Raw genomic sequence first — 24,870 nt, 5'->3', positions numbered from 1 at the left:
ATCTTACAAAAATATCAATTATGTCATTTTCTAAAAAAATTAACAATTCATAATTAAAGGATTATTGTTTTAAGCAGTAGAAACTTTAAATATTTAAGAGTAAAAAAAAGTGTGAATGCAATACTTTGATCCCTACTTCCCTACTAAAATTATAAATGCGAAAGTGTTTCTGTATGTTTTTCCTTCTTTCGCGCCCCAACGGAGCAACGGAACGACATGATTTTTTTTCCATAGGCCTATATATAGTTCATGGACCGTAGAGAGACATATCCCACATATAATTATGAAATTCTGGTCCTAAGGGAGTAAAGAGGTAAATTCAGTTTTATAATAGAACTTCATAGGAGGTAAGACATAGACCACGGTCATATAGATAGGTCTGGGAACTTCCTATCCTTTGCCTTGTGTCTCTTCGGCTTAGTGCAGCTCGCGGCGGCCTGCGAACTAACGGCGCTAGTAGTAGTTCAACCCGTCATTAACATTGTGTTGAATGGGAGCTTCGTATAAAATATGATAGCCCTTATCCCATATCAATTTTTGAAATATTTTCCTAGATTATTATTTTTTGTATTTTTTTTGGTGCTTGGTAAATGCCTAACCTGTACCAATGCCTTATATATTTTCCAAATGTGTTAGTTAAGTTCACTATTGATGTTTGTACCGGGCAACGCCCGGTACTTCAGTTAGTATGTATAGATAATATGTGAAAATGTATTTGGATAGCCAAAAATAATATAAAAAACACAATAAAATTACTAATTTCAATTTAAAAAGATAATTTAATAATATATTGCCTTCAAAATAAATTTTTTAATAATTTGAAATTTTTTAAATATTTTGTTATACATTATATTTATTTAATCTTAAAATTTAATTTTTTAAATATGCTGACTAAATAATAAGACTCCGTGAAATGTATACTTAGATTCACGAAAAAAAACTTCAATGATAAAATATATATATAAAATTATTCAAACAAAATATTTCGACTCTCTTATGTATGAAAATGTTAAATATTTTTTTGATATAGAAATTAATATGTGAATAAAATATGTTTGCTATGTACTATTTTCAAGAGTATATATTTATTTTAAAACATACAAAATTTATTTTATGTTAAATCGTATTCAAGAAAACTTAGAAAATGACTGATAAGACCATATTTAATTTTAAATTACCTTCTTTATAGTTTTTATTTGTAGTTAATTGATAGTTAATATCGTCTTTAATAATTTAACTTGGCATTTCTTGTAAAACTAAACGTTCTAATAATGTTTTAAACTGAGCCAATAAAATTAACCTTTTTATGATTTAATTTACTTTAAATTATCTTCAGGTTTAGTTTGATTCCTAAAGTAAACGTTAAAAAAAATTTTATTGTTACGAAACCGAAATATGAAATTATTAATTTCGTTGCAATTATAAATTGAATTATAATAATCTTGATATATTAATATTATCAACTCATGTGAAATAATAATTAGAGCACTTGAGGCTAGTGGTTACGCCACTTCATTCTTTTATCTTTATCTGAACTTATTTTGATTCAATTGTTTTATTAATGTAAATTTTTCATTTTTTCTTATACTAATTTAGGCTCTCTATTAGTAGTGTTGTTAAAATTACATGGTTTGATTATTTTTTCATCATGAAATAAACTCAAAACACTAAAGGTTTAAAATAATATGAAATATTTCATAGGGTACTGAACCGACTGAGTTTCGAACCCAGATACATCACTAGCCCTGAAACATGCTGCAAGTATCAAAAGGCTCGAATATCTGGTGATTTCTACAATCATGATTTTTCAAAACCGGAAGCGGTAATGGAAGTTGTGAAAACAATTGTAGAGGCTTGGCCCATCCTGAACTATTGAGGAAGTGTCTTCATGGAAAAACAGAGAATCCTAATGAATAATTCAACAACTTAATTTTGATACGGTTGCCTAATAATGTGTTTATTGACCTAAAATCTTTAGTGTGGGGTTTGAATGATGCTGTGATGTCCTTGAATTATGGTAATTTTGGAAGATTCAAGGTGCTTCAGGAACTTCAACTTACTCAAGGACCCAACGCAGTGAAGACATTAAAACTACTGGACAAGGTGCGATTACAAAAATCGCAGAATGCAGCGCAACTGTGAACCAAAGAGTCAAGAGTGTAGAAGAGGAAGAGAATTTTGAAAGAAAATTAAGCAAAGGAACTGGTACCAGCATATTGGGCAGGCTGTCACCGATAATTAGTGATGTAGAGGTGATTTATGTTAATTTTATGTTTCTGTAATACAATTTTTTTTAATGTTAGAGCCATTACATCAAAATTTTTATTATATAGTGCTACATTTTTCAGGAAAGCTGAAGGTCGTGAGAAAATACCTGATATAATATTGAAAACTGGTTTGCATTGTTACTAGAATATTAATTTTTTTAATAATGAATACTTATTTAATTTTAAAAAAAAATTTGAATAAATATTTTCTAGAACACCTTACAATGAAAAATAAAACTAAGTATACAATTTTCAGAAATATGGTGTATTTCTTGACATTTGGTTAATGTACATACCTTTCCGATTTTTACATTAATATGAAAAACTAAATTTTTTATCATATTTAGCCATTTATCTGAATAACTATTATAGCTTTAGAACTTAAACTTATAGCATAGCTGGAGATAGTAATTATTAAATAACTGTACTAGAATTGTGAAGTTTTCAGGAAATATATTTAATTTGTAAAAAAAAATATCAAAATTTTTAGAAAATAATTATTAACTTTAACATTTGAAAAACTTTCTCTAAAAACCCACACAATGAATGATTATAGTACAGTAAAATAAAACACAAAAGAAAACTCATGTAAAATCTAGAAGGTGTAGGTTAATAGTTTCTGGTATAATGGGACACAAACACTGCAGATCTAACATGGGCAAGATAGGACAGTCAGACTCCCTTAACGCGTGTGTCCAATATCTTCTCTCAAATTAGATGAGTCATCCAGAATCAGACGTTCGATAAACTTTCGCATTACTTTACTTGTGGATTGTAAATGCCAGTGTACGGATAATGCCTTCAGCGAGCCCGTGACTGGAGGGTCGAGGCCTCCAGCCAAGCTACGTGGCTCGGGCCGTACCGTCTGCAGCCCTGCCTCCGGCGGTCCTTGCGGCAGCAATCAGAGAACAGAGGCCTGATTGCCCGGCACTGATTGTCTATTAGCGAGCCCTTTCCACGCGCCTTCGCTGATGGCGAGCCAATTACCAGCCGCCTCTGCGCGTCACGTCTTGCACTTTCATTCCGTTCCTTCGCCACAGCCGGGCCTCGCCGGCTCTCACGTGCTCCCTGTGGAACACAGCAGCTCTCGGCAGGAGCGATGTCGTGAATGGAACAGAAGTCGCGTGTGGCGGACGGCGCGAAACAAAGTTCACAAAGCCAAAAGTAAACTTAATGATAATAACTCTGTTATGAATTTATTTTAATAAATTTCTTGTCGAAAATCATCATTTCCATAGCCACGGTTTAGTATTTTTTTTTCAATTCTTTTTCAGTTTTATCGGTTCCGTTTCATTATATAGTTTAAAATGTCGGTCTGTCAATCAAAATATCCAATAGTCGACGCAGCTGCTCCGGAAGTGAGTTCTAGAAGCGGATGCGGAAATCATGTGTGAAATCGCCAAAGAAACTTTTTCAAAACACTATTTGCCTATATTTATCACGCTTGGTATTATCTTTAAGAACTCTACGTTAAATTTAATGTCCCAGTTTCCTATTATTAGTATATTTTCAATATGAGCACACATGAATTTGCCCTTACCGAGGCTAGATGTTACAAATCACCGGCGAGTCCTGATGACTCGCTCACATCTTTTTTTCAACGTATTTTTTTTGGATGCAATAAACTATCTACAACTAAACAGAAATAAATATTTTATTGCATTGACAACAACTTATAAATTATGTGTCTCAAATTCATAAAGTAAACACAATTTGTTAATAAATGTAAAAATGTTTTTGCCAGGTGTTTGATATAATTAATTGTTCAATGAAGCTAAAAGTTATTGTCTGTAAAAATTAACTAAATCTTAACTATGGATGTCTACAACTCTGCATTGACTATTCGTCTGTTCTCGTGATAGACGCACACATACACGAGGACCAGCGAGGAGACACCTCGAGAGCTGAAGCATCTCACTTCATGAGCAGAGTCTGGTGTGCTGGCTCCACCGCCGCAGTGCTTCGCCTGAAGCCAAGCCACCGCACAGCAGTAGAACAGCCAAGCAGTTCATTTAGGGCCCGTCAACATGAACATAGAGCACACATCAGTAGGCAAGCTGTGTACATCCAGACGAGTGTTGATGTGGACACGAGGCCACTGCTGGTATGTCCTGCGCCGCGCCAGGCGATGGAGCCATGAGCCTGCTCCGACGTCACGGCGACCATCTTGGATGACCTTGACCTTGACCCTGGCAATTTGAAAAAATAATGTTTTACAAGAGGAAGCACAATCATTTAAAAACCAGCGCAATCAACAAAAAGGCAGCACAATTAACGAAAAGGACGCATATTTGGAATAAGCGGTGTTGACTACATATTCTGGACTGTGCTATGCGCACTGCAACTCCCGGCAACACGACAACACCGAGAGGGTCGCTTCAGAACTGGAGTTCAGGACGTAACTGCAATGGTATATTTTACACGGTTTTTTAAAAATGGTTTCAGAATATGAATAGCGAATAATGTGTCAAGTATATGTATAGTAGATAGGTCACTTAAGCTATTTTTTTTAATTTGGCAGCAACACGAACTTTCGCAATTAGGAATGAGGCGAAGTGGCGCCTACTGAGTGGCCCAGCATGAAAGAACATCAGTGAAGAGCTGAATGCATCGCGATGAGGGACTGCATGGTGGGCTCTTGGGTGTATCCGGGACAGTCCAGTTGTACCTGGGGGACAGTCCAGCTGTACCTGGGTGACAGTCCAGCTGTACCTGGGGGACAGTCCAGCTGTACCTGGGGGACAGTCCAGCTGACCTAGGGGACAGTCCAGCTGTACCCGGGTGAAAGTCCAGCTGTACCCGATGGACAGTCCAGCTGTACCTGGGGGACAGTCCAGCTGACCTAGGGGACAGTCCAGCTGACCTAGGGGACAGTCCAGCTGTACCTGGGTGAAAGTCCAGCTGTACCCGATGGACAGTCCAGCTGTACCTGGGGGACAGTCCAGCTGACCTAGGGGACAGTCCAGCTGTACCTGGGGGACAGTCCAGCTGTACCCGGGGGACAGTCCAGCTGACCTAGGGGACAGTCCAGCTGTACCTGGGGGACAGTCCAGCTGTACCTGGGTGACAGTCCAGCTGACCTAGGGGACAGTCCAGCTGTACCTGGGGTACAGTCCAGCTGTACCTGGGGGACAGTCCAGCTGTACCTGGGGGACAGTCCAGCTGTACCTGGGATACTGTCCAGCTGTACCTGGGTGACAGTCCATCTGTACCTGGGGGATAGTCCAGCTGTACCTGGGGGACAGTCCACCTGTACCTGCAGGACAGTCCAGCTGTACCTGGGGGACAGTCCAGATGCACCTGGGGGACAGTCCAGATGTACCTGGGGGACAGTCCAGCTGTACCTGGGTGACAGTCCTTTTGTACCTGGGTGACAGTCCAGATGTACCTGGGGGACAGTCCAGCTGTACATGGGTGACAGTCCAGCTGTACCTGGGGGACAGTCCAGCTGACCTAGGGGACAGTCCAGCTGTACCTGGGGGACAGTCCAGCTGTACCTGGGTGACAGTCCAGCTGTACCTGGGTGAAAGTCCAGCTGTACCTGGGTGACAGTCCAGCTGTAACCGATGGACAGTCCAGCTGTACCTGGGGGACAGTCCAGCTGTACCTGGGGGACAGTCCAGCTGTACCTGGGTGAAAGTCCAGCTGTACCCGATGGACAGTCCAGCTGTACCTGGGTGACAGTCCAGCTGTACCTGGGGGACAGTCCAGCTGTACCTGGGTGAAAGTCCAGCTGTACCCGATGGACAGTCCAGCTGTACCTGGGTGACCGTCCAGCTGTACCTGGGGTACAGTCCAGCTGTACCTGGGTGACAGTCCAGCTGACCAAGGGGACAGTCCAGCTGTTCCTGGGTGACAGTCCAGCTGTACCTGGGTGACAGTCCAGCTGTACCTGGGGGACAGTCCAGCTGTACCTGGGGGACAGTCCAGCTGTACCTGGGTGAAAGTCCAGCTGTACCCGATGGACAGTCCAGCTGTACCTGGGGGACAGTCCAGCTGTACCTGGGTGACAGTCCAGCTGACCTAGGGGACAGTCCAGCTGTACCTGGGGTACAGTCCAGCTGTACCTGGGGGACAGTCCAGCTGTACCTGGGGGACAGTCCAGCTGTACCTGGGATACTGTCCAGCTGTACCTGGGTGACAGTCCATCTGTACCTGGGGGATAGTCCAGCTGTACCTGGGGGACAGTCCACCTGTACCTGCAGGACAGTCCAGCTGTACCTGGGGGACAGTCCAGATGCACCTGGGGGACAGTCCAGATGTACCTGGGGGACAGTCCAGCTGTACCTGGGTGACAGTCCTTTTGTACCTGGGTGACAGTCCAGATGTACCTGGGGGACAGTCCAGCTGTACATGGGTGACAGTCCAGCTGTACCCGGGGGACAGTCCAGCTGTACCTGGGGGACAGTCCAGCTGTACCTGGGTGACAGTCCAGCTGACCTAGGGGACAGTCCAGCTGTACCTGGGGGACAGTCCAGCTGTACCTGGGGGACAGTCCAGCTGTACCTGGAGGACAGTCCAGCTGTACCCGGGGGACAGTCCAGCTGTACCTGGGGGACAGTCCAGCTGTACCTGGGGGACAGTCCAGCTGTACCTGGGTGACAGTCCAGCTGTACCTGGGGGACAGTCCAGCTGTACCTGCAAGACAGTCCAGCTGTACCTGGGGGACAGTCCAGCTGTACCTGGGTGATAGTCCAGCTGACCTAGGGGACAGTCCAGCTGTACCTGGGGGACAGTCCAGCTGTACCTGGGGGACAGTCCAGCTGTACCTGGGGGACAGTAAAGCTGTACCTGGGTGACAGTCCAGCTGTACCTGGGGGAAAGTCCAGCTGTACCTGGGGGAAAGTCCAGCTGTACCTGGGGGACAGTCCAGATGTACCTGGGTGACAGTCCAGCTGACCTAGGGAACAGTCCAGTTAACCTGGGGGACAGTCCAGTCCTATCTGGGGGACAGTCCAGCTGTACCTGGAGGACAGTCTAGCTGACCTAGGGGACAGTCCAGCTGTACCTGGGGGACAGTCCAGTTGTACCTGGGGGACAGTCCAGCTGTACCTGGGGGAAAGTCCAGCTGTACCTGGGTGACAGTCCAGCTGACCTAGGGGACAGTCCAGTTATACCTGGGGGACAGTCAAGCTGTACCTGAGGGACAGTCCAGCTGTACCTGGGGGACAGTCCAGCTGTACCTGGGGGAAATTCCAGCTGTACATGGGGGACATTCCAGCTGTACCTGGGGGACAGTCCAGCTTTACCTGGGGGACAGCCCAGCTGTACCTGGGGTCAGGCCAGTGTGCCGCACTCTACAGCTGGTTGGCCCGCCTCAGTTCAAACAGCAGCAAAAAACATATTTGTATGAGATTCAGATGAAGAATAGAAACCTGTGAATAGTCTTTGATCAAAAGTGCATATTTCCAAATGTTGGAGGTATTTGTAACGTAAGATTAAATATTGCAAATTTTATAGGACAACAATGAATTGATTAAATATCAAATAATTTTCAACTTTGATAAGTGAATAAAATTTGTTAAGAATAAATCATTACATTTTATGTCAAATTAAAAAATTATTTAATAACTTTTGAAATGTTTTAGAATGACTTTATAAATATTGAAACTTTAAAGCATTTTTTTCTTTTAAACTATTTTAACATTAATTTTATGCATGGTTTGCAAAATACTCGTCTTGAGAAGCGTATGCAGATATTCACGTCATTGTACCATGTGTTTTTTTTTGGGGAGGGGAGGGGGGGTGTTTGTCCCTAACAAATTCTCACCAATTTTTCTTGGCAATGAGGTTTTTTTTACGATTTTGGTGTAGGGGTTATCCCCCCTCTCCCCTCGCCTACCATAATGTCACTCAACCAGACTGCGTGTGAACCCCAAATCCTTTATAAGTGAAGTAATGGTGTTTAAAGGAAAACATTCATAACAAGTTGTTTTGCCGAGAAATATATTTATAATTATGTCTAAGTATACAATACTTAAGTAACATAAAGTTTTACAAAAATATATATTTTTATATAATATGTTTTAATTTTTATAACTAATATTTTTTTGTTAAAACTAGGTTTTTCCCTTCAGATATTTTTATAGAATCCACATCGCACCCCATATCGAATGATGTACAAGCCAGTGCTTAGAGCGAGTCGACTGCCAATTACAAATCCTGCAATTGTTAAGTTTGTTTAAGCATAAATGTAATAAATAGCGTATTGGATCGTCATGATGTTAAAGTGCCAGCTGTCTTGAACCGGCCTCGTACCTGGCACCATGTACACACGTCCATGCTGTCACATGCTCGGGTCTCACACGTCCAGCAGAATGCACTGTGTGTGTCGCGGCAGGAGGCAGAGACTTGGGGCGGGGCGGGGTGGGGCGGGGCACAAGAACACGCGCTGGAACTGCCGCCCCGGGGGGCAGTAAAAATGCATTTCGACGGGCGTGATTGTGCTTGGGCCAGGGGTGGGCCGGGGTGGGCCGGGGTGGGCCGGGGTGGGCCGGGGTGGGCCGGGGTGAGCGATCATCATTAGCGGCGCCCTGCCCAGGCCAATCGAGTTGCCTCCCCCACGCGTGGCTGGGGAGGGGCGGGGGGAACACAGCCTAATGGAATTTGAATGCCGGCGCAGAAAAACCTATCACGGCACACGCTGTTGTCGCGCGCGGTAATGAGCGCCTCGCGCGGACAACAGGATATTTTTCATTTGCCGCTCGCCGGGTGCCCCCCCGCTGCTGGTTGTTGTTCCGCCGGCCCCGGACTAGCGGCGCGCTTCCTGCGCCAGATAGCGAATTAAAAACTGCGCCTGGCAATCACCGCTGCTCGGCGCCAGAGCGGGTCAGCGCGCCGCCAATTACCAGTTTTACTGGCCGCTCCGCATTCCGCGGGATATCGGGTTAGTGTCTCATATCCTCGTGCAGGCGCGAGCTGGATCCAGCAGTCAGACCTCTGGCACACAGCCTTCCCGCGGCTCCACGGCAGCGCGGACCTCGCACACATACAGCCAAGCAGTACTGTCGCGTGAATCACAGGGAAACGTACCACACACACTGAACAGAATCTTTTTGAGGCGATAACGTCTTATAAATCGATGAACGCCGGCTGCACGCACGAAAAATTGTCACGTTCCGCCTGAGCCGAGTGTGCAATAACCGGCCAACCACCGTGCGAGAATATCTTCCATAATATCAAACAGGTCAAGACGAGTTTTTAACTAATTGTTCGTGATTATATTTAAACAAATTATTTAAATTTAATTTGCAAAAACTGTAAATAATATTTGAAGATTAAAAAGTATTCAATTGTTCATCAATGTTTTCTTATGACGTCATCACGTAAAATTTTCGTCCGTAAACCGACTTTACAGACAACACCCCCCCCCCTTTTTTTTTTCAAATGACTGCTTATTATCCGTATTTAATACACATATCATACATTAACAATATTTGTTATCAACGGCATCCATCACTGTAGCCTGGTTCGTACCTTGGCTTGGAACATAGGAAGCAATACCAATTAACATCTGATTTTAAATATTTGCTTACAGGAAGACAACAAAATATCTCATAACACAGGCTCTCATCAAATGAAAAACAAATGGTTACAACGTAATTTCTATCGTTACAAAATGCTTTGGGTTCTAAAGTGTTATAACAGAGAAACATCAATAGTTGCAAAACTGACAGTATAGTAAAAGGTTGATATCGGTTTGCGAATCAACATGCAACTGTTCAGCAAACTACATTTTTTTTAAGAATATTTTTATGTGCTGTCGTTTATTCAAACATTTATTTGGACTTAAATGTCAGTTAGTCACTTGTTTCTCTGTTAGTTTTAGTTCAAAACTCTAACCAATTAAACCGAACTCGTTCATCGAGTAAATAGACACTAGATCCCTGTAACAGCAGCCCAGTAACCCAAGCGAGTGACTCCAGGTTATATGTTATTCTCTGCTGCGGATCGCCCAGCGCTATGCAGCGGCTCCTGGTAGAGCAACATGAACTACTGCAGGTCCCGTCCAGGCAGAGACGACCGCCTTGGCACTCGGGAAGCCTTCATTTCACACCCTAAGTTCCCCGAAGTTCATGCTCGCTTTTTTTACCGTTATATCTCATTGTATAAACCGGTGTGGCTTTAAATTTTGCGGTCGATTAGGATAGGTTAGCTGCATTATAAATACTTTAAAACATTGTGGATGGTTGGTTATATTAGAAGTATAGCTACATTAAAAATACTGTAAAATATTTTATGGTTGCTTAGCAAATAACTTTTTAATATGTAGCTATCCAGGGCTAGTAAACCATTTACATGATTTCATTGTATCTTTAATGTAGCTATCTTAACCAAATCAACCGTCCACAATGTTTTAAAGTATTTATAATGTAGCTAACCTAACCTAATTGACCATTAGTTATCATGAGTTACAATGAACAAAAAAAAAAAAAACCAAGATGCACGATCGGACGTTTGGCTCTCTCGTCTGTGAAAAGAAGGCTTCCCTTGTCACTCACCCGCCGTCGTTCACTTCCTCCGCCTCGACCAAAGGCTCCAGTAGAGACATCGCGCCTCCCTTGAGACACGCCTAGAAGTATCGCAACTCGCTCCAAGGTCATGATGGTTCCAGCGCCTCGGCAGAACTCGCCGCTCTCTTGAGATAAGACTAATGCTGGCGCTACTCGTTACACGGACTACATGCTCAGCATCACGATAGCAGTCTCCCTTCCCCTACTGCTTGCACAACTCGTACCGAGGACTATAAGCTCAGCAATGGCTCAGGCATCACGGGAGAACTGGAGGCTCACTTGGGACACACCAACTGCTGTCGGAAATAGCTCGGGGACTACTAGTTCAGCAAGTACCTAACGTCACAAGCGTCAAGGGAGAACCTTCCCCTCCCTTGAGACACGCCAACTGCTGGCACAATTCTTTCCACTGTCTATATTCTCAGCAAGAACCTTATGGATCCTGCACCCAGAGAGACTGTATGAAGAACTGCCCGGAAATAAATTTTAAGGAATGTAAAGGTCACGCTTTGCCTTCTTACAAGACTGTAGAAAATGAGAATTGTTTGTTTTGATTTTGTACTTGTAGAAATTACATAATCCATTTTTGACGTGACAACGTCAAATACATCGATGAACGCCGGCTGCACGCACGAAAAAGTGTCCCGTAACGCACATTGTCCCACTACGATGTGTCCCATTACGCTCATTGCACGCTTGCGCCGCATCTCTTTTCCACTCGATTGGAACAACCATCGATTTGACTTTTCAATCATGTTTTCGTCGTTTGACTTATTAATATTATGCAATTTAACTATCGTCCACCGATTTTCAGCACAACCGGTACGGTTATTTAAAAGTAATGTTGAATTTTCAAATACGTTTTTGTACGAACAATGGTGTTTTACAGTTACACATAATAATTCAAATTACACCCGGGATCTTTTGCACAATGTTTTAAAAAATATTGTAATACATTATATATAAGTTTGGTGTATTTGGGATGCGTATTTTTTATAAAATCGTATTATAAAAACGAAATAATATTATTCCCCTACGGTGCTGCAATCTACGGTAACGGACGCGAACCGAACGAATCGCGCTATCTATTTGCTTCCGCGACAACCAGGCACTCGTTGATACATATTTTCCTTTGTTTATCGCGAGGGGCGTTATTATTAATGAATTATAAATAAAATTACGTGCCCGGGGCCACAATTGCATATCATTTTGAGCACTGGAAGACACAAAAACGTAAAATATTCTCGACGAATTTTAATCTGTGGTTTTCATTGCTTATTACAACAACAAATTTCGGCAATAAAGGTTAATTATTCTTGCATTTTAAAAATCTGATTACTAGTATAATTTCAAGTATTTTATCTTTTATAATTAAAAAAGGAGCATCTGTCGGCGAGTGCAGTAATAATAGGTTATGTTACAATTGACTAAAGAATTATGGTGATTCACAGAGGCGCGTAGGAACCCGTGGAGGGGGGGGGGGGGGTTGGCGACCCAGGTGACTGCCCGGCCATAATATTTCATGGCCGGGCAAAGTGATGGTTTTGCCCGGCCATTGCATTAGATGAACAAGAGGCATTGTCTTCATTGCAATGCTAAGTGGTTTTGTGGGATTTTCTTGTTTGTGCGTTTCTTTATTCTTAAAATAAATTAAGACTTTTCGATAAGTGTACAGGCACAATAAATACGGCAACTTTTCTTGTTTTCTTCTAAATATTCACGTTTCACAGTGCTGATAGCGGAAATATTATTGTGGGATATAAGACCAGTAAATGTTTCCGCTCATTGCAGTAGCTTACGCTCCGTTTTTGTCCACCCTTGTCTACCTGAACTTCAGACCCTTGCATTCACCCCGCTTCGTTTCTACCTAATGGTAACGACCTGACGTGCAGAGCGCTTTCCACATCAGTCATCATTAAACAGCTGTACGTCTTGCTTTTAAGTCCAAGAATCTTTGTGAGCCGTACTACAGAACTGTTTAAAATAACCTTATTTATCTGTAGTATCGTGAGTGAGTAGTGCGGAATGGCAGTGATGAAAAACATTTACGGTTTAAGGAGGAAATTTATAACAATATTTTAATTTTTGTGGCGTACAATGACTCAGAAAAGCATTAACTTTTTCTTCAACAACCATTCTGCACAGTCCTGCAATTCATCACAACCACCGCCTAAAAAGCAGTGCACATTAGGCTGTAATGCCTGTGAAGATAAAGGTCCTAAAGAAGAGTTGGATTCCTTTAACTCATTACTTTTGAGCAGTTTAGACTGAGACGAATTTTTACATGATCCCGAAAACCATATGTAATTTACCTATTTAACATTAAAGTTTAGTATGTCGGTACATTATTTTTTTCCGCTCGTCGCTCGTGATTATTCCATTGAGTTGTGCCGTTAATTAGTAATTTCGACACGATATATTTTAAATTTTTATTATGATTTTAAATTTTTTTTTGTGTGGAAATTTTATTTGCTCTACTATAGTGTGATTTTACTTTGTTAGTCTGGTGTACTCCTCTGAGTTAAACTTTGTCTCAGTGCTCTGAAGCCCCTTTCCCATCGGCGTATCGGATATTTTGCTGGCCTAATCCCTGACTGGCAGACAGCTTACCATTTCCCCCGCCTTCAGTCACGCCTCAAGCCTGTAATATCATTTCTCTTCGTGACCCAAACTGCATAGACAAGCCTGTAGCTTGCAGGCGACCAGTACTCAGAGACGAGCTGAGATTGGCCGTTTTCATCACGTATTAGTGTTAAGTTCGCTCCTCTGCAGGCACGACGGGACGTAGTTTCCCAGCAGCGTTGCATTTTACCCTCACCCCCCCCCCCCTTCTCAGTTCCAAGTAAGACCAATGACCGGTCGTAACCCCCTGGGCAACAGTGACCGTCCTCAAGGTCTCCTCGCAAAAAACGAGTGCGCCAAAACTGATCGCAAGCGCTACCTAGCGACCAAGTCGCGAACTTCTCCGCTAGCCTACCCTCTAGGGCGCCAGAGAGCAGCACCTGCTTTCCCTTGAGTTATATGGACGCCGTGGGCGAGTCGATTGTTTTCAACTCAGACCCCTCCGACAGAGTTCTCTACTGTCGCCCAGTGATGCCAACTTCAAAACTCCTGCCAGAGTTTTTTTTCCGCCCGCATTCGGGCAAGTTCGGAATCTTTCGGCGGCCCAGACCCCCCTCCACCTGTAAGAGCCGGCGCCCCTGTTTAATTACGAGACGCGGTTTGCCGCGACACAGATCAGCGCGCGTCACGTTTGCAGACAGATCTCCGGCGAGCTCAGAAGACTCTGGAAGACTTCATCCGACCGCTAGCGACTATGTAATCGTCCTAAATAGGGGATGCTATCCCTCAACTAAATTCAAGTAGATTAGTCTGTCTGCATAGTGTTAGTAATTTTTTTTGTTTTGAAATTTTCCCTTTTAATTTTTTTAACTATGAAGAAATCATCCGCGCCCAGCCGCGCAAATCGCGAGCTACGGACCATGGCTGACTCCGCGATGGCAGCTTGAAGGCAACTCCCCTGTTTTGGTGAGTGATAATTCGCGACCTCCCCTACCTCCCCTTAGATTTTTCCGGGCATTTCTTGCCCCATGTACTGTCTGTATTCAAGTCCTAATCAGTCTTGATTTGGCTTGTTACAGTCAGGGGTTCGACCTCCCAGCGATGCACATATTCAGCTAGATTCGAGATCCAGCAACTACTGGTGGACGAATTGTCCATCAGTATGTTTTTCGGCAGTCCGAGATCCACCCATTAGAAGAAGCAGCTTCCTTCCATTCTACAGTTCGGCATTTTTAACTCCACACCTGGAAGACTCGGGTGATATGGTTTCTATTTCTATTCCCCCCCTTTTTAAAGACAAACCAGCGATAAGTGACTATCCACTTAATCCACTGATATGGTAAACTAATCAGCGACAAATTTAATGTAGTAGAACCTTGCAAGTTGTAATAATGTATCAATACAATGTACTTTGTTTTAAATAATCGCGGGCCGGCCCCTTTTCGTTTTTTTTGTTTTTTTTTTAAATCTTTGAAACTTGTTAAAACCTTTTGTATGTAAAGTAATGGAAACAAGATAATTCATCAGGGCAAATAAAACAGGGAAACTATAGATCAAGTTAATCGTGTAGTTTTTATTTATTGATTTTAACGATCCACCAACTTCCTCCTTGCTTGTTACAGGAAGTTCCTAAATTTTGTTTGTTCCCCACCTCGTGCCGCCTCTGGTAAATCAATTTATTTAACTTATTTTTTTTATCCAGCAAGTTTCCAAGGCTCTTTTTAATTAATTCAAAATAATTCAATTTTGAGGCACGAGGGGTGTTACAGAGTATAAAAAAAATTCTTTGAATCTACAAATCATTGAACAAGAATTTATCAAGCAGATTTGCATTTATTTATAAGCATCTTCACTCGCCTACTCTGTGCAGTAGGAAAATTCAACAAATTGCCTTTAAAATTAATTCTACGAGGCAAAACTGAAAATTGAACACTGTTTTGTGACGCCGAGCCTTGAGTTAATTTGTTATAAAAAAAGTTAAAATTTCTGCTACAGTACATTGTATTTTTATGTACGAAAGGTGCTTAAATAGCACCATTTTGCTCCTTAGAATAAAAATTTTTTTCTACCGGGGGAGAGCCCCCGGACATTCCCTTTGTTAAATCCACCACTTATAAAGATACTCTCATTTGCCCCCCCCCCCCCCCCAAATTAAATATTTGCTTCTTACGCGCCTGGTGATGCATATAATTGATGATAGATATTTGATTACAGTTTATTTACATGAAAACTTGTTCATAATTATATTTAAAAATTATAGCTAAACGCCAGTTTTTAAAATTAATTACAAGTCATCTACACATGAACTGTTTCGTAGATTGTTTATAAAGTGAAGTGAAAAGTAAATGTGGTTTTCATTGCTTATTACAACAACAATTTGGGCAATAAAGGTTAATTATTCTTGCATTTTAAAAATCTGATTACTAGTATATTTTCAAGTATTTATTATCTTATTATTAAAATAGAAAGTATTCAATTTTATTCATAAAAGTATGCAATCAATGTTTATTTGTGACATTGTCACGTTAAACTATCGTCCGTAAACCGACTTTACAGACAACCAATTTTTTTTATTTGTAGTTTTGTTGTTTTTTCTCAGAAAATGTCACTTAAATGCCAATTGTTATTATTTTAACTATTTTTGGCATTCGTCAAGTATCGAACCGAGGTGGTCGAATAAATTAGAATATTAACGTGGGATTTTATGGAATGTTTTCCTAATTTCTGTGTCAAATATTTGGCATTTCTAAGATGGTGGCCATAGAGATGGAGTCTAGTGTGCCGTAGGCGGGCCCAAATGGCTTTAAGCCCCCTGGGTTTCGCCATGGGGCGGGCAGGGGAGAGACCTGACAACTTCGAGGTCCTGCAGTGCGCGCGGGGCAACGACACGCACTGTTAACCCAGACACTGCTTAGGTTGGCACAAGTGCGGGATGATCCTTCTTGTGAATGGATCCCACTGAGGCCCAGGATCAGATAGGGTGGGTCTCGCACTCGGTGCTTGGAGCAAGCTCGGAGGGTCCCCTAGCCCTGACACAGCTCCGGTACTAGCCCGGACAGCTAGCAGAGGTTGACTAGTCCTCCACTGCACCACGGGGTTTCTGAGAGACTGGGGCCTCCCAGAGTGCTGTGGTGGATCGGGGTAGGTGCCAGCAGCACTGATAAGGTATAAGGGATAAGGGCGAAGTTGGTCTGGTTAGCTGAGTGAGGCAGAAGGTTCTTGCTGGTGGCGATGCTGAGATGGGTAGCCTCAGCCTATAGTCATAGCCGGAGCTCTAACGGCTTTCCCGACTGCGTTAATGACGTATTCCACATCCACGCCCGTGGGGCCCCGAGACGGAAAGCACTTACGCCTAAGAAAGCCGGGTTAGCGAAGTAAAACTAGGGGGCAATTCCCTATGGAGTTGGGTTCAATCAAATTCGTTCAAACATATTTAAACCTTTTAAATATGATCTTAAAACATGGTCTTGAACAAATATTTATGCGTCCACCTATTAGTTCGAGAGACGAAATATAGTGTTTTAAGGTCAAAAAATGCACAACTACCTAAGAAGACATAGTATGAAACTAGGTCTTAAGATGTCAAATGCTGAATGTATTGAATTTTAATCATTTGAAACATTTTCGTTGCATGTAATGTAAGTAAATGTTTTTTTTAATACTGGGTAAATAAAGTTCAATAAGTTTCTAGAAATTAAGATAATATTCCAGAAGAAATAGGTACTTCTAAATCTGCCTACGCCTGTAAGCTGTGCCAAAGGGAGATGATTCCTTTCTTGAACTGAATAGGATGAAGATTCTGTAAGACAAAAACACATATGTGTCTAATATGTTAGTTTATAAACTAAAAAATAGATATGTTTGGCTATAAGTTCATTTAAGAGAAGATTTAGTAGTTCAAACCTTTATCCATTAATTCTTAGCCACTGTATAAAGCTGTAGAACATAACCCGTAGCATCACACTGCAAGTCCGTTTATCTGTTCATCTTTTTTCCCAGTATCATTTGCAAACAACTTCATAAAGAAATTTTTGTAAGATATTTGTTTAACAACAAAAGTGAACATTAAACGTTTTTGACATTACGATCTTAAAGGGGTTAGGATGTGTTGAATAATGTTCTATAATAATAAGATTACATGCAATTAAAATATCGGATATTTCTATTCAACACACACACTAACAAAGACTTTTTTTTTACTTTTTGCGAAATAAGTCTTCAAAAAGAATAAAATTCTTTACTTAAATTATTTAAAGAACTTTTTTTTAAATCTAGAGCGGGAAGTAAGAAACTAAATGAACTAGTGCTTAAAGTCTCGTCAACTTCGGGGTCTACAGGTGAGAGTTGATGAGATGATTATGGGGAATTGACGAATTGAGTGGGAGGGGGAAACAGGAGTATGCTGAGAAAACCTATGCACGGCATTGTCCATCATGTTTTCCACTTGCGATGAATCCTGGTTCAAGCTATAGGAACTGAACCCAGATGTCAGAGGAAAGGCGCAGATACGAGTAATCCTCAGTAGCCACTAGTATGCACACAGCTCTTTCCAGTTGATAGTCGAGAGATCTAGCAGAGCTCTTTTTTAGCTGCTCAGCAAGCTACTTTAGATTCAAGTACATGCTAATTTCCTCTCAATAAGTTCCCTACCAAAATTTAGTTTTAATTCTTTCTATAGATACTGACTTCAACCAATAATTGTCTTTAACAATATGTTATTATCATTATGTTTATTGAGCGATACTAGAATGGTAACATACATTCTTTATGGTTTTATTGATTGAGTGCTTGGAAAGCTACATTGCTTGAAAGGGCATTATAACTTGTTGTGTTGGTGTGTTTGTGCTGCAGGTACTACTATGACAAGAACATAATGACGAAAGTCCACGGGAAGAGGTACGCCTACAAGTTTGACTTCCAAGGCCTGGCGGCAGCTACGCAGCCGGCGACAGCCGACCCAGCCGCCTACAAGTACCAGTCAGACCTGTTCATGTCCAGCTACCACCACTCCACCAAGCTCAACTTCATGAGTCCCCACGCAGGCATCCCATCCTCGTCGGGTGAGCTTTGTTTTGCTTGCATCTGGTAGTAAGTGTGCTAATGAGCTTGCATCTTGGAGGACCAGTGAAGGTTATTTATGTCAAGCTACCCACATTCTACGAACTTCAAATTCGGAGTATCTGCGTAGGTGTTCCATCCTCATCGGGTAAGTTTTAATGTGTTAACATCTAGGAGTTACTTAGAGAATGGTTTATAGCATGTCTGCATTGAGTCAATGAGCTTGCTTCTTTGAAAGAGCATGAAGACATTATTCTTCGTCGGATTGACTTTAATGTGTTCACTCCTTGAAAATAGTTATTATTTTTTTAATAGTGTCATATGCATTGTGCCAACGAACTTAAATCTTTTAAGGAGCAGTGTGTGATGTACATGTCCAGGTACAGCTGTTCTATCTAACTTAACTTCATGAGTCCCACCCAGGCATACCATACTGTTCGGATGAACATTAATATGCAAAATCCTGGAAAGTAGATTAATGCAATACGAGTTTGAATATTGACATAACCTAATAAGTGTAGATGAAACAAAATAAACAGATGTTTGGTGCTAAAAAAATATAATTTTCACCATTAAAAACCATTATACTTGTATGGGATTATAAAACTAATGGGACTTCAGGTCTGTATGAATTTTTGTTTCTCTAGGACCTGCAGGCTATTCCAATGATGAATTTTAGGAGTTAAAAAAACTGCTAACACTTACTCATGCATATTTCCGCGACAACAATTTAGAAGATGGCTTACATTAAGAGGAAAATCTTTTTAAAAAAAAATCTTTATTCTAGCTAATCTCTTTAGTGAACACGTCACATAGTACTCTTCAGTACATGGTAAAGTTTTAAAAAAGCTATAAAGTGGTAAGTACTTTGACAATGTCTATTGGGACGTCTCAAATTAATTGATCGATTGTTTGAGACTGCTCTTAGCTTCCCTCGGTGCAGGAAACTATTCGTACAACAATGAAATAGTATCCATATTCCAAGAACTGAGGGCAGTTGGCTATATACTATGAATAGAACCAGAATCGCTCGCGAATTTCAGCTTCTTTCAAGATGGCAATACCTTCGACACAAAGTTGTAGTGTGTGAACTTGATGATTTTTTCTAGGCGAAGCTTGTTGAAATTATACCATATTCCCGAATGAACGTGAGCTTCTAGTACACGTTGACGGTCATCGACGTGTATTGAATGTTCACTTGGGCCCGACCTGTGACATCAGAGGCGACTGATGTAGCCAAGGCCACTACGATGGACGTGGACCATTTCACCTGCAACTGGATCTCAGCAAAGAGTTCTACAATGTGTTCTTCAAGGCTTGTTGAAGAATTTGGGAATCAAACACTACTCAACAATTATTTACGTCAAAGCCTTTATAATCAAGATGTTTAACAGATCTTGGCGCACCAAGATATGGCATCAGTTAATAGCTAATGAAACTTACAAGTTACTTGATATCTTGTGGAAACATACATTCTGCCGCGAAAATGAAGCTTAAAAACATTAATGATTAATACTTGCTTAAAATAGTGTTTCCCAACACGTAAAACAAAAGTTCAGGAAAGCATGAAGCAAACGTCAATGACATTATGCCCCGAATTTTTCCATGTTACCCACGTTCGTAAATCGCAGCCTAGGACCTTCTATCATAAATATTTTGACCACGTTTATTTGGTGGAGAAAATTCTCAAACGAAGAAATGTGTGATCCAACATCAAGTGGTAGGGTCCCATACCACGGCTTCAATTCTTGGGTAAAAGATGCGGATATCGAGAAATGTTAAAGAATTTACTTGTTGGCTTGTTTGTTGTAGAGTATGATTTGTGAAATAAATATGGTTTGTAATATTTGTTTTTTGTTGAACTTGGGACTTTGACTTTTAAGGTAAAATATTAATGAAGATAATATTTTTAAAATAAATATTTTAAATTTAAAATAAATGTTTCTGCTCTTACAAAGGAACGAACCTAGGACAGGAATATATTGAATCAGTCAATATATTATCAGGTTTTTTCTTAATGATTTTTGAATTTTTTCCCGATATTTTAGTTTACTAGTTATTGATTTTCAATATGGTAGCAAAATTACCAAAAAAAATTGCGGATGATACAACAGAAAGTGGTCTGGTGTTTGACATTACTGTGCTCTTGCAGGTAAAAAAACCAATATGACAGTGGCGAATTCTATCAGACAAAAGCATGATAGTGGATCCAAGATGACCACCATTACGTCATACTGGTTAGTGTATTACATATTCCTTGGCATTAGGTTGTTGGTGGTCAGTCTACCAACAGCCACTATGTTGGAAGGACCCCTTGATAATTTTAAACAACCGGGTTCGAGCTGAGGACTCAAATGTCCATTACATAAGTGCATTTTTAAAATAAAATTGTATTAAAATTTTACTAAAATTTGTATATGTTATAAAACATTTTCTGATATTTTTGATAACAGTTACATATATTAGCTTTGGTGAATGTGGCATAAATGGTGGAAAGTTTTAACCGCTAAGATGATAAACATGGTGTCATAATTCAAATGGCATAAAATTTGAGAATCTAAGATGGTGGAATCTAATTTGATGAAAGGTTCTAGGTTTAAATATAACAGAATTCAAAATGGCAGAATATTCTAGGAAAAAATTGGCACCTTTGATTACATTTATAAAAATTGCAGATTTGAAGATGTCGTGCGGGGTCAAGGCCAAGGTCAAAGGCCAGATAATCCATGATGGAAGCCATGATATCGCAATCCAAGATGGCAGACACCGACACACCTAACACCTAGAACCAGATTCAGTAGCATGACCGGACAATATACACAGCAATCATTAATTCGAAAAATGAGCACATACTGAGAATACATTCAAGCCGAAATTAAAAAAATCCTTCGACCTTCGGAAAACAGATGGTCACTTAGAAAGTAATCTTGAAGACGATGAAGAAGCTTCACGTAAAAGATTTCAAAATCTTACAGTAATCAGGTGAGTAGGAAAATGTGTTGGTTGTCGATGATGATACTGATAGCTACGATGATGGTGACAGTGACTTTGAGACTGAATATAAAACAGAAGACTTCAGAGATTTTAAAATATTAATTATAAACATACCAGGAAGATGATGGCAGCAGAAGTGATTTATAACGCATCATGGGATGATCTTAACATTTCGGTTGATCGTCTAAGACTGTTGCTGGCCTCGATTAGTGGAGAAAACTATACGCATATCAACGAAGTAGCCCGTGTACTCAATCGAGTGTACTTCCAAATGTGCTTCATTTATTGAGTGTGCTTCTTTATTTAATGTTCTTCCAAAAGATCTTAATTTTTATTAATTTGCTTCCACGTGTGCTTCATTTTTTCTTGTGCTTCCAAATGCTCTTTTCTTAATTTTCTTTAAAATGTCCCTACTTTTTTTTGTGTGCTTCCAAATTTGTTTCATTCCAGTGAATGTGCTTCTAAATGTGCCTCCTTTTTTGTAGTGGATCTATATTTGCTCTCTTTTTTAATGTGCTTCTAAAATTGATTCTTTTTTAATGTGCTTACAAATTTTCTACCTTCATTTGAAGTGCTTCCAAATGTGCTTTCTTTTTTAAATGTCCTTACAAATATGCTTTATTTTGAATGTGCATTCAAATTTGTTTCCTTTTTTTATGTTCTTCGAAATGTGCATCATTTTTTTCAAACTAACTTCCTTTTTTAGGGTTTCTTTTAAAGTTCTTGTTTTGTGAATTTGCCTCTTATTGTGCTGCCTTTTTGAAGTCCTTCCAAATATGATTCACTCTTTTAAATGTAGTTCCAAATGTGTTTAATTGTTTAGATCGCTTCCAAATGAGCTTCCCAATGTGCCTTTTATTAATGTGCTGCCAAATGTGCTTCCTTTTTTAGAGTGTGCTTCCAAATGTTCTTCCTTTTTTAATGTTCTTCTAAATGTGCTTCCTTTATTTTATTCCAAATGTGCTTCCTGTTTTTGAATGTGCATCCAAAAGTGCTTATTTTTATGAATGTGCTACGAAATGCGCTTTTTTAATGTGCTTCCTTGTTTCAAATATCCTGCTAAATGTGCTTTATTTTCTTGAATGTACTTCCAAATGTGCTTCCTTTATTTAATGTGGATACAAATGTGCTTCCTTTTTTGAAAGTTTTTTTTTTTTTTAATTTAAATACTTCCCGTTGTTGTGTATCGTCAAGTCTGTTTTAAGGAGTGATGTCTTAATAGTTCAGCACCTCTTGGACTTCTTAAAGTATTTCTCAAGGACTTTGAGTAAAGGTAACTCCTTTATTATGGTCTTATATTCATTTATGATATTAAATAGCAAATTTAATGGTGTATTTAAAATTACTAAGGCTTAAAGATTAACTTAAAACCTTATCATGATCTAATAATTATTGTAATATATTGGTTCTTTAATTAGTATAAAAGAAAATTAGTTTGCTGTTATACTTTCTTGGAATATATTTATTTCATACTGATTGTACGACAGTTTGAAGACTCTTGTCTTATCTGCTTGAAATAAGTCATATATTTTTTTTATATTGAACAGATATCGTCGAAGGTCTCGTGAACAGGATACTTTTGGTCTGTACGACTATCATTAGACATGACCTGGCCTCGTGGTTCGGGTTCTATTGACCTACACACTTCACATGAGACATTGACTGTTTCTAAGGTATATCCAGTATAGAAATTTTCGACCTCTTGGTTCAGAGACGCTTGGCCCACAAGTCTGGAATTGGACATTACATGGTTGAAGTGTATATAAAGAACCGAAAATGACTTCCATTGTAGGCATAGTTTGGCCGAGTAACATATTGATTCAGTTTGACAGGAGTCCTTGTTAGCAATGAGGATGATTAATTGAATTAGTGTTTTTTCGGTAATATAAAATGTTTGCATGGGGCAAAATTTGAACTAGGAATGGGAATATAATAATTAATCAATAATTATATAGGTGAATTTTTTATGACTTTTTATTTTGTTTCTAATTTATAGGTTAATAATTACAGCATTTCAAAATGCCTGCCAATTATCATTAGCCTACTTGAGGCTAGTAGACGAAGTATTTATGCCTCTTTAATGTATTTTTATATTTTATTAATTAATAGTTTTTTATAATAAAATTTTTGCTTCTACCAATGAGCGAACCGGGGACCGTAATCGATAAAATTAATTAGTAACTTAAAAGGAATTTTTTTATTATTACTGGATTTTTTCTTAATTTCTAGCTTAGGAATTGCAGAGTTTTAATATGGCGGCAAATTTAGCTGACATTTTTTATAAAAAATTTATTAAATGAGTGTTTGAATATTTATTTATCATTTTCCGATATTTTCTAATAAAAAAGGGGTTGTCTGTAAAGTCGGTTTACGGACGATAATTTTACGTGATAACGTCATAAGAAAACATTGAAAAAAAATTGCATACATTTTAATTTTCAAATATTATTTACAGTTTTTGCAAATTTAATTTCAATATTTTGTTTAATTATAATCACGAACAATTAGTTAAACAGCCCGTTTTAACCTGTTTTATATTATAGAAGATTTTCCCTCAGGGTGGTTGGCCGGTCCTTGCACGCTCGGCTCAGGCGGAACGTGACAATTTTTCGTGCGTGCAGCCGGCGTTCATCTATTTATAAGACGTTATCACGTCAATAATTACAGATTAAAAAACGTGCGGACGTGACGTGAACCCGGATTGCCGCCGGGGTCCCGCCCATGGGGGGGGCGAGAGGCCGACACACCCGAACATGACGGAATCCTTACGACTGGCAAGACACAAGCCCTAGTCCCTTCATAAATGCATTGGCTCCGAACATACTTGTATATACTGCTCGCACGGCCTCCCCCAGCCAAGAAACTAAACATGTTCTGTGCAACACAATGACAACTCAGTTACGCAGTCTTATCTAGTCATGAATCTAAACAGATATTCCGGAAATTCAAACGAAAACACAGTGTTTGATGCATGGACTTACTCAGTCATAAATAAAACAGATATTCTGGACAAAAAAATCAAAACACATGACACATGGACTAACCCAGCAATGAAACTTGACTGATTTCTGGTGAACGCAACAATAGCACGGACGAACACTGCAGGCCTTGTGTGACTACTTGCGAGGAGTCTGCTGCCTTCATGTCCTGGAACTCATTAGAAAACTCCACACTTCGCCCGTAGGCATAACAATGCCACTGTATCTCCGACCAAATGCGTAGAGGTTTCAGACCATTGCTGGCCTAATGTATAAAATTCCCTGATTAATCAATATCTGGGCTCAACTTGGTCTTACATTTTTAATGTCTCTAAAAACTGGATTATTTCAATATATTTTTGTTTCTCTTGAAGACAAACTTAAATCTCAGCGTATACATCTTATCTGATAGCTTGTAGTAAGTAGACCCCGAAATCTAATCTTTTATTAAATTAAAAATTGGTCCATTGACTGATTTTTGGGCTTCTATCTTTACAT

General features: G+C 40.1%; 1 protein-coding gene across 1 annotated transcript in view; it reads left to right on the top strand.

The window, feature by feature from the left end:
* LOC134534392 (DNA-binding protein D-ETS-3) overlaps window positions 1-24,870 on the top strand; it is a 152,497-nt gene that overhangs the window by 77,040 nt on the left and 50,587 nt on the right. The window contains exon 11 of the mRNA XM_063372857.1: window positions 18,194-18,402. Coding sequence (XP_063228927.1) covers window positions 18,194-18,402 — 209 coding nt within the window. The remainder of the gene's footprint in view (window positions 1-18,193; window positions 18,403-24,870) is intronic.

This window comes from Bacillus rossius, chromosome 7 (genome assembly GCF_032445375.1).
Source record: "Bacillus rossius redtenbacheri isolate Brsri chromosome 7, Brsri_v3, whole genome shotgun sequence".
NCBI classification, from domain to species: Eukaryota; Metazoa; Arthropoda; class Insecta; order Phasmatodea; family Bacillidae; genus Bacillus; species Bacillus rossius.
This window is presented reverse-complemented; position numbering and strand designations above follow the sequence as displayed.